This window comes from Gobius niger, assembly GCF_951799975.1.
Source record: "Gobius niger genome assembly, chromosome: 15".
Classification (NCBI taxonomy): Eukaryota; Metazoa; Chordata; class Actinopteri; order Gobiiformes; family Gobiidae; genus Gobius; species Gobius niger.
In genome coordinates, this window is record NC_136866.1 from 747,078 (window position 1) to 761,063 (window position 13,986).

Sequence of the window (13,986 nt, forward strand, 5' to 3'; positions counted from 1 at the left end):
TCACTCAGATATGGCTTACTCTCGTATTTCGCTTTACAAGCCTGAGTTGCCAAACTTCTCAAAGGGCTACACTGTAGTCATACTTGATTCCATGCTAATGCTAAGCTAATATTGTACCTTATATTTACCTGAACTTTTAATTGTCATATTTATTGCTCTGTTTTATTGCCTTGATGTTTGGTGCAGCCCTGTGGAGGCGACTTTTGTTGTGATATTGGGCTATACAAAACCATTAAACTTGAAACTTGAACTTATTGTAGCCACAGCTTCCCTGGGGTTCACTGATGGATGCAAGGCTGCCAATCTGTGCCATCCGTCCCTCCGACCACCACCAAACACTCACTCACTACAGTCATGTTCAGGCCAGGGAAGGTTAGCTAACGCTGGTCAACCTGATTTGTTGTTGTTGTAGAATATACTGACCTCGTTGTATTTTCTTAATGTTTATTGAGCGATGGAAGATCTAAATGAGTGCAGTTGGTTTCGGGAGTGGCTGCCACAATAACTACTATATCGACTTCACTGAATAACAGATTAACGATACATCTTTGGGCACGATTTATCGTCGGTACATTTACTAACATCCCCCCAATGTTGTCTTTGTAAAACTTTGAAATTGAGCTACATTATATTTCATGTTTATTGCAGCTTGTGTGGTGTTTTAGGATATGACTCTGCACTTTTAGAACAAAGGTTTACTGTCGTTTTTATGCCAGAGAGTTGACAGTCTCCAGTATCGTTAGAGCCAATAACATCGTTTATCGCGATACTTTCCCTCCTCAATATATCGAACTTCAAATGTGTCATCGTGACAGGCCTAGTGGTTCCAGTGCTTCACCTTTCCACCGCTCACAGCCTGAAACATTTGATTTATTTGCTTGAACAGGAGGGATTATAACAGCTAGAAACAAAACGATTCAGTTTGAAAGTGAAAAATCAGGTACACCAGTTTTAAGTTTCTTGCCCAAGAGTGCAATTACAGGCAGCACCTGTAGGAGCCAGGATTCAAATCGCCGACTCGCTCTACCATGTGACCCACTGTCGCTCCACACAAACAAACCACTTTAGTCCTTTGGTCCTTTTTAGCCAACGCCTCCCCTTTAATATGGTGGTTTTCTCACTTGTAAAGGAATATGGAGGAGGCCGTCTGTCGCGGCTGAGACTCCTCGCTCTCCGCTCACCCCCTCGCTCGTCCCTGTAGCTGCACATGCAATCATCCCAGCTCCCTATGCGGCCCCTTGTCCAGAGGAGAGTGTTATTTGGCCGCTCTCTGAAACGCAGCTCCACATCAAAGCGAGAGCTGCTCACTGCTGATTAACCTGCTGGCACACCACAGACGCGCTCCTTTAGCCCCGCCGGCTCCCTGAGAGCCCGATCCGCACTCCGCTCCCCGCTGGCTCCGAACCCGGCGCTGGCCTTTTCTGTGTGCGAGCGCCGAGGACAGAAAGAAAGGGGGAGGCGTCCTGGTCCAGGGAGTTACGTCATGCCAGAAGGTGTGCAAAGCAGGGGCTGAGGGAGTTCGACACGGAGAAATGATGCAGAGAGGGAGAGGCTTTGTTTAGAGAGCCTTTTGTTGTGCTTCATCAGGCTTTTTTTAATCCCTTTTTGTTCACCCTCGGATTTTGTTTATGCACTATTATGACGTCATGTATGGAAAACATTTACAACTCACATTTCAACCTGGATAGACTCAAACAGACACTATGTTAGTGTTGGCGATCAGACCTCGGCGGTAACATCGATGTATGAACAGCTTGGAGTTAGGGACGTCTTCCCCGGAGCCTGGACACTGGTGGTGGTATACAGGGGCGGACTGGCCATGTGTCCGTTCTGGAAGAGCACAGAAGGGCCACCGGTCTGGCCCCCCACTTTACCTCACCCTTACCCCCGGGCGAAACCGAGCTTTACCCAAATCTAAAAGCTTAACCTCTTAACTCCCGTCTGAACCGAGAGGATCTTTTTCCTCACGTCATCACATTTTGTTTTCCATCATTTTTTTGTTGGGTATTCAACTCATTTTTGTAACTTTTTAACTTTTTTGTCATTTTTTGTCACATTTCTGTCATTTTTTAGTCCATTTTTTGTCTTTTTCTCGTCAATTTCTGACATTTTTGCCACTTTTTTTTATCAATTTTTCGTCACTTTTTTGTAAATGTTTTGTCACTTTTTGTCCTTTTTTCATCATTTTTTATGTCATTTTTTGGTCCAATGTTTATCACATTTTTGTCAATTTTTGTACATTTTTTGTGACATTTTTGTGCCTTTTTTGTCACTTTTTTGTCACATTTCCATCATTGTTTTCGTCTCAGTTTTGTTGCTATTTTCACAGCTTTTTTCCAGAAGCTTTTGGACTGGGGTAAAGCCAAACTGGAGAAAATGCTCTCGGGGTATGAGATTAACATATGTATTTGTGGAAGTGTCGCATTTACGCTAATTTGGGCCAGGCTGACCAGAGTCCAGGGCTGGTTTTCAGTCCCAGTCCGCCCCTGGTGGTATAGGAGACCCGTGAAGATGCAGCAGGGAGAAGCCGTGGACGAAAGAGGCGGAGATGGGGCGGAGGTGTGTCGTAGCACAGCTGGGAAGCCAACGGACCATGATTGCTGGGGCTTAAGGCGAGACACTGCAGGTGAATAGGGAAAAAAAATAAATGTAGAGATTTGAAGCTTTTGCTGAACATCACAGATATAAATATGAGAAAAAATGTATTGCATTTTTTCTGTCATTTTATGTTTTCACATAAAAAAAGCATTTTGAGCATTAAAATGGCCAAAATTGCCTATATTTTGGGCAACGAAATCAAAATAATGAATTGAGCCAGATTAAATGTTATGGTTTTATTTTATTGACATATTAGAAACTAAGATTTTGTTCAGTTTTTCAATAAACTAATCATCAGTGAAAAAATCTGTAAAAACTCAAATTCCGCCTGTTTTTTTGGTTTCAAAGCTGAATAAATGAGGCTAGGAATTAGATATTAAAAAATCCCTCTGAAAAAACCTTCAGAATGTTGTTGTGTCTCAGCCTGTAAAGTGTGGAGTCTGTGGGAGCTTCTATAAGGGCTCAGGCTCTGCCCGAGTGCGGCTTCTCTCATTCAGAGAAAACCAGCCCTGAAGTTTTGTAGCGAGTGCGCATGCTCGGCCCGTTCTTCCACTTTTCCGCTCCAGCGTCTCGTAGGAGGAAAAACACCATATTTGGGCGAAAGCGTCATCACGGGGCCCCTTAGCAGGACACGTGGATGTCAAATCTGTCAATATTTATGAATGAAAACCCGCGGGAAAGACGGCCTTTCTACTACCGGGTCGCCCCCACCTCGCAGACAAAACATCATCAAATAAACATCATCATTTTTATATCTGACATGAAAACTAAGATGTAAAGGGAGGAAAACAGAGAATGAGTCTGCCAGGTCGCTTCATTTCTGAGCATCCAAAACACCAAGATCAATTCCCTGCCATCTTTGAAGTTGAGGCAATTGGCTTGTTGCACAATGTGGCTACGCTAGTTCCTCTGAGCTGAAGTTGTGGGCGCTAGTACTTCCTGTTCGTAATAATTTCCATTAAGATTAGCTTCGACCTGTTCGAATCATCGCATTTCCAACAGTTTCTGTGGTGGACAGTGAGTTCCCGATCACTTCCTGCAGGTTAACGAGTTGCTGTACAGTGTAAATATTTCCGTACAGATGTTTACGTTTATAAGGATCAGTGAGTTTGACTTGAAGCTAAAGGCTAACATTAATTTAATGCATTATACAATTTGAAATACTGCCTTTTATTATTATTTTTTAATAGCATGTTAGCCTTTAGCTTCAAGACAAACTATCAATCCTTCATGATCACAGGCGTCTCTGATCTGAACTTCATGATTTGAACACACAGTAAATGATCATCTACCAAGAACTCACTTCCCACAACATAATCTTTAGAAAATATGATTATTATTCCAGGAAAAGAAAACAGACAGGAAGTACTGGCGCTCACACCTTCAGGTCAGAGGAACTAGCATAGCCATACCGTGCAACAAGCCAATTGGAGTGCTGAGTCGATCAGAAGGAGTCCATTGAAGCTGTCAGGTTTTATAAACATAGAGAAATACCACATTGTGACTTCAGTTCAGGCTTCTGGAAGAGTAGGCACATTACAGAATACCATTATAACAATACTGGCAAATGATTCTGAATCTTAGTCACTTCAGCAATAATGGTGATGATGGAAATGTTAAAGAGGGGGTATTATGCTTTTTTCAGCCACATAGCACCAGTCTATAGCACACTGCAATGATGACGAAACCTTCTGTTGGTCTGTCAATGCATTAAATTAGAATAACTGCCTTGTATAAAATTGCTCTTTCAAAATGGTGGTAGCGAATGGCTTGAAATAGGCCCCTGTCTCTTTAAGAACCTCTGACCCTTTCCGACACGCCCCCTCCACACGCTGTCTGTGGCATCACAACACTTTCTCCACAGTATAGAAACTACGATCGGTGCATTCTAATTTTTATTGTTGGAAAGGAGCTACTGTTTATCACTTTGTGAACAATGGCCACACAGGATATTATTTGGAGACGAACCTTCCACACCGGACGCTTGGAAGGGGCTCTTGCCTGAAAAATAACTGCTGTTTGGAGGCTATCTCTTTGCATCTGCCATGCCCTATGGATCTCTAACTATACCCCCATGGACGACACCAGGATCTGCAGGAGCCCATACGATCCAAAAGACGGACATTATCTGTGCAGGTGGACAGTGGTTTTTCGAGTTTACCCGTTAGCTTGTTATAATCGACTACAGCTCATTGTTGATGAAAAGTCTGTAATAAACCACAAATGTGTAAAGCCAGGCTCATTGTGTGATCATCGTAAAGGCTGCTTCAAGTAGTTGCCTGCTTTATTGACGTTATTTGTGCATAATATGCTGCCTATTTTCAATGAATGTTGTGAAGGTGAAGGTTGTTAGCTTGCCGTGGCTAATAGTGCCGTAGCTCCGGGAGAAAACCACTCGGCTACGACTCACTGTAGATGAAATGTGAGCAATAAACTACGAAATCAACAAGCCCGGCTCCGTGTGTGATCATCATAAAGGCTGCTTCAAGCAGTTGCCTGTTTTAGTGGCGTTTTTAGTGCATAATATGCTGCTTGTATTCAGTGAATTTTCCCGTTAGCTTGTCGCGGCTAGCTTGTTAGCTCCGGGAGAAAACCACTCGGCTATGACCCATTGTAGATGAAATGTGAGCAATAAACTTCCAAATCAACAAGCCATGCTCCGTGTGTGATCATTGTTAAACGGTTCTTTATGTGTGTGGTGGTTTTATTGACTTTATTTGTGCATATTTCTCGTTTCCACGTGATGACTCGAGGTTTAGCTTAGCATTAGCTTTCTCCGGAGGCTCTGTGCATCATCAAGGCCCAGCGCAGAACCAGCCACTGAAATAAGTGTTCTTGTCACCGGTTTGAATCCTGGGTGTTTCGGTAACAGAAACACTAATGTGTGTCTTTGTAAAAGTCTGCTGTGGCTCCGGTTCACAACACATGAAGCTAATCCTCCATGATGACTCTGTTTACATCTTAGGGCTAGACACTCCGGGGAGGGGGTTCTGCTGAGGAGCAGTGGTTGGTTACTCGGCTGGTGACGAAAGGTCGGAGGCGTATCCTGGAGGTCGAGGGCGTTCCCTAAAGGAATCAGGCGTTTTATCCCTAAAATGGCCGCCATCAGAGTTTTTACAGACTACTCGAAAATACGTGAATGTGCTAAGGCAACACTTCAGGCATGTTTTTAATGAGGGAATGACATCATAACATGATGTAAAGCTTGAAAAAGTCGATTTTGCATAATACCCCCCCTTTAATAAAGTGCATAGTAACAAGCCATGCAGCTTAATAGCTAGTAAAAAAAAAAGTCAGAGTGACCTTCTTTAACTTGCTCGCAGTAAATAAATTAGATCGCATTTGCTATTACTTTGCTCATAATGTGTCAAATAAAGTATAAATCCGCGTCCCCCGTCACCCGGGCTAACAATAGCACCTCAACCAAAGTCATTTACCTATTCAAACGTCTCCCCCCCCCACGCGTGTGCGAGCGATAGCGCAGCAGCACCCGCCTTCTCACCCGGGATCCAAATGACATCACGCCGCCATTTAGAAATCTTTACGAGCCTCATCTTCCCTTTGTGGAGTATTCAAAGTCATCTCCGCGCTTACCGGCTTTTCACTTCAAATGCCTCTGCGATTGTCAGGCAAAATATTGCACCCGGGCTCTCGAACACAACAGACAAAATCCCATAATAGCCGCCGTAATGCCGGGAAACACACGCCGGATGAGATTCTCCATTATCGGTAATTCTAGTTTACCTGTAATTCGTGCGTCTCCGCAGGATCGGGATTGCGGGGGCGGCTCGAGCCGTGGTGCCCCAAAAGACCTCCAGCCATGTCAGTAATGCCCTCATTTGTATGCATTGTCCTCTACAGCGCTATGCCTCCGCGGGACGCCCCCCCCCGACTCCTCTCGATGGGCCTGTTTTAAATTACCTCGTCCTCTTCCCAAGCTACAAGCAGCGTCTCCTTTTTGATTCCAAATATCCCACCCCGGAGGACCGTCGCTCAGCCCTCGGAAAGGGGGAACAGGTGGTGTCCAGTGGGAGTCGCTCTGTGCAAACGAAGGCTCCGTTAAAGCATGTTTTCATTCTGGATTTAAATGATGCAATGATTCATTTGTTCATGTTGAAGATGGGACGAGTTTCACGAAGCAGGTTCATGCGATACTGGGCAATTAGAACGAAAACTATGGCTGGTAGAGATAGATAGATAGATAGAGAGAGAGATAGATGATAGATAGATAGATAGATAGATAGATAGATAGATAGATAGATAGATAGATAGATAGATAGATAGATAGATAGATAGATAGATAGATAGATAGATAGATAGATAGATAGATAGATAGATAGATAGATAGATAGATAGATAGATAGATAGATTTTAAATATTAACAAGTAACTATGCCTGGGTACCGTTAAACGATACCAGTCTGGTATATATATATATAAAAAAAGTATTTGGCCAAAATCCAATAGAATGTCTATGTGAAACTGACCAAATACTTTTTTTCCCCACTGTATATATATACTGTATATGAAAAAAAATTGGTTCTACTGGTATCAAAAAATAAAAGTATTGAAGGCTTTGAGAAAAATTGGTCAAAAATCCGAAAAATAAAATAAAATTCGGGGGTAAAACATTGAATCTTTGGAAACTGGGGGAAAGAATTATAAAAAATTAAAAATCAGAAAATTAAGTGGAAAAATTGGGCAAATTTAGGGGGAAAATTTTGACAATGAGAAATGGGAAAAAGTGTTTTTTCTGCCCTTTCTTGGTTGTTTCACCTCAAACAAATGATACAAATGCAAAAGAACTGAAATGGGAGGAAAAGGAATAAATGAACACGATCAATCAACCAACTATGGTTCTATAGGAAAAATATTTAAGTATCGAACAAAGTATCATTCAAGTACAGGTGTAGAAAAAACATAACGGTACCCAGCCCTACTTTCACTTAGCCTCTCTTTGTAAACATTTGTCAATATTTAGGCCATACGTTCACCAAACTTCATCCAGCCAGACGGTTTGGACTTGGCTAGACTCATGCTGTTGCCATGGTAACAAATCCGAAGTTAAACAGCGCTAAACCTGCTTCCTGAAACGGGGCCTTGTAATTCTGCTGTGTTTGCGTGTCTTTCCCCCCGACTAACCTTTTTCTTTCAGGCTCTGTGAAGATATAAATAAATATGAATTAAAAATGTCACTTAATTAAAGCTACAAAAACTCTTCATAAAGCTGTTATAAATGAGCATAAACTATTATAAACTTCTTCATAAACCAGTGTATAAATGTCTGATGTGTGCTGCTGTCATCTCAAGCTGTTTGTCAAACTCTCAAACTTTAAAGGCAACAGCGACATTGAGCGCTATCAAATGGCAAATAAGAAAATCCCGTTCAAATATACCCGGCCAGTAGAAGATTGGCTTCAGGAGAAAGGTAAATCTCTGTCGAAATTCTCTTTTTTTTTTCCTTTTTTTTTGTTTGTTTTCTCTGTCATTCCATCGGCTTGTTCCCCCTTTTTCAACCTGAATCCCTTTAAACCTCTAAACGAAACCAGCGAAGCACCGAACCAGCGCTTTCTCCCGTCTCTTCTTATTTGATATATATTTGAGTTCCCATGCCCCCTTTTGTCATCGTCATTGTTTCTTTTTCTTTCAGTCATGGTGTCCAGTTAAAGGGACTGGGTAACAGATGCACCATTTTCCAATCACAATTACAACATTTGATGGTTTTTAGGTCCAAGCTGCACCAAGCAAACAAACACCGTTCAAATAAATCATATAATAAACGTTAATTAAAGAGAAAATGCCTTGTTGTGACCCTGCTTCGCCTCTATGCAAGGCACAGATGTAGAATTAACAAAGTGATAAGCTTATTTGACAGCGAGAAAACAATGTGAGGACAACTTGTCGATTATTTATCGCGTAAATGAATGCAGAAACTCGCTTTTATGGATGAGCAAAACAATATTACTTTAGCGCAACGTGAAGCAAGTAAACAAGTCCATTTTATAAATCCTATCTGCCTCGCACCTCTCCAGAGAACACTGTGAAGTAAACAGTGTAAAGTTTTACAATCATTATGGATCGCTGCTGTCGTGGCTTTATTGGTGCGGTTTAGATAACGGCGGCAAATTAGTAGCGCCACAAAAAGGAAGTATTTTGCTCGACTAAAGCGAGGACGGAGTTTAAACGGTTAGCCGCTGTCCCGACGTGTTTCTAAAGGTCAGCACACACTGCACCACTTTTATGCCCCATTTTGCTCGAATTCTCGGTCGCGCCAAGTCTTCTCGAGTTGTGGCTAGTTAAAGAGACTGGGGGGGGTCGGGTCGAGTAGTGTGTGGGCGGGGTGGGTGGGGTCACAACTGGACTAACGTTCAAAAGTCGCCAACTTTAATCTCCATTTGACAGAACTATAGCCACGTTGAAGGCGTTGTAGTAGCATTAGCATTAGCCTCGCACTGCGGTGTTGTGACACTGTTGACACCGTTGACCAATCGGGACCCGCACACGTTTTCCCGCGCTCACAAACACAGGCCAATCTGTGCGGATTTGAGTTGGAGACAGACGCGCTGTGTTATGAAACATCAGCAAGTTTGCGAGATTCATCACTGCCAAAACACCGAGGGCCGAACCTCACCATTACAGCCTGAAGTGGGTTTGGCTTCGGGACCCACCATTAACCTCGGATGACGAGCCACGGCAAATGTAATTTGTCTTTTGTCGTATAAAATATTGGATTTTCAACCAATTTTTGATTGAAAAAGCAGTAGATATGCTTTAAAGAGATCAGAACAACCCGATAATATTACTTTTAGCAGTCTCTGGTGTGTTTCCATGCAGTTTCAGATGGAAAATATGGAAGAAAAAAAAAGGTTCCCTATAGACCCACTGAAAATGGTTCCACGACCCACTTTTGGGTCACTGTTTTACGTTACATGTGACCAAGTGGGATGTTCTGCCAGGACATGCTTTAACAGGCATTTCATCTCTTATTTGCATAATAATATTCTTCAAAATCACCTTAGGGGCCAGATGTTCTGTCCTGGAGGGCTGGATTTGGCCCCCGGGCTGACGTTGCCTACCCCTGGTGTAGTGAGTTCGCTGTTACGATTCTCAGTCGTTAAGTGTGAACCCCCAGACGTTCTATAATCGCACTGAATCCAGCCGTGTAGTGTGGACCCCCCATTCTATATAGTAGTGTGTCGTGTAGTGTGTGCTGACCTGAACTCTCACAATCCCACTCCATATGTCAATCAATAATAACAAGCTTCATGTACAACTTTGGCTGATGGTGAAGCAAACCATAATCTGTGTAAAGTGGCGCGTTTACAAAAGGAACTATTCTCCACTACAAGAAAATCAGCTTTGAGCTCTAGTCAAATATAAACTGGCTTGGACCTGAAAACCCGACAATCACGTGACTGTTTCCCCGTGAGATAACAGTAAACAGTATCAGCCCTTATCTGTGTTGCAACAGTGCTGCGCTTGTTGTGAGGAGAGAATTAACTCTCGCGACGCGCCACTGTTTGGGCACAAACTAATCAGCGTCTCCCTCTGAAAAGTTTCCCAAACAGCAGGTGCGTCCCCTGCAGTCGTTAAACCGACGGTACCTGAACGCATCACACATGTTCGAGCCTTGTGCCTTGTTAAACGAAGGAGAGATAATTGGGTGATTCTTGACAAGGTGTAGCTCCATCAACGTGAGCGCTTTCACAAGTCAAACACCTCGCTCAGTTTACGCTCCGCGGCTTTTACGCCATCATGTTTACCGTCCATAATCTCGACATAAACTGCACATAAAGTCCATCCAACTGAAAGATCTTAACCTGATTATAAAGTCCCTTTAACACGTGCTTAAACCCGACAGGTCTCCGAATGCATGCATGAGTCCACCAGCTTCATTTCTCGCTTCTTTGTGGTTTTTACGCCTGTCATTCCCACTGTCTTATTACCAATGTCACATGTCTGCAAATTACACCAGCCAGATTTCAATTATGATTCCACATTGTCGAAGTTTGCCGCGCTCATAACGAATGCATGAGTGGTGTGTTTTGACGACGATATTTAGACGTCGGCTAATGACATCCCACGTGCCGCGCGGTGCATGTGTGCGGCTCAGGCTTTATCACAACACGCCGAGGCCCGTGTACATGTTTATTAATCACTGCGGCGCGCGGGTCCACTGTTTCCGTCCGGAGAATATTAAGCGTTCCGGCTCATTTTTCAAACTGTTCCCCGCACCTGCATGTGCATCGTCCCTCGCCATCGCGCTGCTATTTATGCACAGCGTTCTCCGGCGTTAACAAGTTCCATAATGCATTCTGTGGTATCACGTCTTGTAGCTGCCGCTGTTTCATTTATAATACAGTGGGGGAGAGGAGCAGAAACCTTAGCATTTCAGTCTTTTTTTTCTTTCTCTCACTGTTTTCCATGCACATCCATATATATATATATATATATAATAACCCCCGTAAAGCAATTCATAAAGTGTTGATAAATGGAGTAGAAAATGAGCATAACCTGTTAGCATTCTGAAAGCGTTTGTAGCAACATTTGGTCACTGGTCCAATGAAACTGTGCTTTCTGTGGCAAAACCTCAATGTATTTCTTGACAATGGCCGATTTTACATTTGTGCCGTCGATCTCAGTATAAAACATCACAGTATAGCCTCCAGGAACAGACATGATAGTACATAGGTATACACTGCAAAAAGTGGATTCTAAGCAAGTAAAAAATGTCTTACTTTAAGAAATAAGTTGTTATTTTTTCCCTAAAAATTAATAATGTTTTGCCGAGAAAAGTTTTCTTGAGAAAAAAAATCTTGTTTTAGGAAATAAAATCTAGCCATTTCTTGTTCAGATAAATTTGCTAAAAACTTGCTAATTTTTCTTGTAGCAAGAAAGAAAAACTTTTTGAATCTTCAGTTTTAGACAAAGAATATTTTTTCAACAACTCTTAATGTAAGAACTGCTTCTCACAGAGAGATCCTGAGGTCCTGGGTTCGATTCCCACCAGGACGGGGCCTTTCTGTGTGGAGCATGTTCTCCCTGTGTCTACCACTAAAAACATGTACAATAGGTGAATCCTCCAGCAGGTGATTCTGACCATCAGCCTGGCTCCACATCATGGAGACGGGTCCCCGGGCGCAGGCAATACTTCCTTAAATATTAGTATTTATTAAGAACATTTTGCTCAAAAATGTGAGTAATTTAGAACATTTTGCTTAAATCAAGCAACATTTAAGTAAAACACCCACAATTTTTCACTAAATAAGAATGTTTTCCTTAAATTATTCCATTTTCTGAGGACATTTTACTTAATTCTAGCTTTTTATTTACTTAAATTTAGTGTTTCTTTCTTGTTTTATGATAAAAAATATTCTAGAAACAAGAATTCTCAGCAAGAAAAAAATGCTGACCCCATTGGCAGAATTTTTTCCTTAAAACAAGACAAAACGTCTTATTTTAAGATTGTTTTCCTTGTTTTTAGTCGGGCACTTTTTGCAGTGTACAAAGGCCTTCTCTGTCGGGGAAGTCAACTAAACAATGATCAAATTCACATGTTTGTGTCCGTAACAAAGCACACGCTCCGTCATGGACACCGTACTTTGTCAAAGGCTTTTTACGAAACAACAAAAGAGGTTTCCGGGGTTGGACATTTGCCAGCAGTTGTCACCAAAGTGCATTCCGCCAGCGAAAACAGTGCAACAAAATTGTTAGTTACTCATTTTGACAGTCTCTTGGCATGAGCGTTTGCAGAGATATTTGCAGCTTTTGAAAGTGATAATGAGAACAGTAGGGGCGAAGACTTCATCAGATGTTGGCGTAGAAATAAGGCAGTGGAAAAAGCAGCGTTGTATAAAACGGGGGAGTTGCAGCAATGTTGGTAATTACAAAGGGAATGAGCCAACGCCATTTATTAATGGTCTGTTAAGTGCAATATTTAAAGAGAGCGCACTACAGCGGAGTCGCTGAGTTGTTAAGGTAGCTCTTTACACAACAAATTGCCAGCGGCGAGGAAAAAACTAAATGCACAATCATATATTTATAAGTGTCTCAAAGATAACAAGAAATAAAAGCATTCAGAGCTTGGATATAATGGAGGCTCTGTGTCATAAAGTTGACAACCAAGCCTAAGTAGGAGAAGAGCATCGGGAAAAAAAGAATCCTAATAAAAAGATGATAAAAGTTACAATCGCATCAAATTGCTCAGAAGAAGAGAAGAAGAAGGCACAAAAAGGAAGCGAACGATAGGCGATTGTAAATGATAGGCTGCCACTACATTGTTGCATAAATGATCAGTGATTAAACGTTGTAATACAATTGGTTTGGAATGATAATCGATGGTATGCTTGAGTTAAACTTAGAACAGAGATGAATAAGGTTCCACTGCAGCCTCTTAAACATGTCTCACCCGTCCCTCCACATTAGGCCGACAGCTGACCATCTTCAACACCCAGGCCACCATCTCCATCGGCGGCAACGACAGGAAGCGGCCCTACCAGGGTCAGCTCTCCGGCCTCTACTACAACGGGCTCAAGGTGCTCAACATGGCCGCCGAGGGGAACGCCAACATCAAGGTGAACGGGAGTGTGCGGCTGGTGGGCGACGTGCCCACCAGCAGGGGCGGGGCGCGCACCACCACCTCGGTGCCCCCGGAAATGTCCACCACCTTCATCGAGACGACGACCACGCTGTCCACCACCACCACGAGAAAGCAGCGCTCTCCGCCGACCATTCAGGTGAGGCGCATGTCCGTGTGTTGTTTCTGCTTTCTGGAAGGTTTTTGAAGACTTTATATATTTTTACATTCTTATACGTGATGTTCCAACACAAGTCTCGCTTCACTGCAGTGTCCCTCGTGCTGCCTTTTCCCCTGCCCGATCCGTCAAGGTCAACATTACTTATCATTCCGTGGTGGACTCGAGCACAGCTGTTCACCTACGTCTCCACACTGCTGAAACACCTTTCTCTTCCCTGTCCACTACATCACATGGCTTCTGTGTGTTATTTTATTTTCATGGTTTTCGTCCAAGCTAATGAATGTTGCCTGGCTTCTTGGGAAAGTGATCACTCCACGTTGTCTGGTGACACCCAGAGGAGAAACTGCTGTTCATATTAAAGCTATACGTCTCCTTCTTCGGCCCTCCTTGGTCAGACGTTGACATGTTATCGCGCTCTTCACCTTAACTGCAGATTGCGTGTATGTCACAAACAGCGCAGGGCGGCTGAAGTGGATTTTTCAAGTGATGCCCCATAATTTAAAGGCTACAGTTCCCTTCCCTATATACCAAACACTGGTATCTGTGTCTCCCTTTTGTTATGTCTATGTTAGATGATTGAATGTTTTTTGCAACAGATCACTGCAAATAAGAATCTGCATGTGAGGAATGGG

General features: G+C 42.8%; 1 protein-coding gene across 2 annotated transcripts in view; it reads left to right on the top strand.

The window, feature by feature from the left end:
* Nucleotides 1–13,986, top strand: part of nrxn3b (neurexin 3b) — a 498,054-nt gene that overhangs the window by 423,576 nt on the left and 60,492 nt on the right. For both annotated transcript variants that reach the window (XM_079571780.1, XM_079571779.1), the window contains 2 exons: nt 7,936–8,025; nt 13,023–13,333. In XM_079571780.1, coding sequence (XP_079427906.1) covers nt 7,936–8,025; nt 13,023–13,333 — 401 coding nt within the window. The remainder of the gene's footprint in view (nt 1–7,935; nt 8,026–13,022; nt 13,334–13,986) is intronic.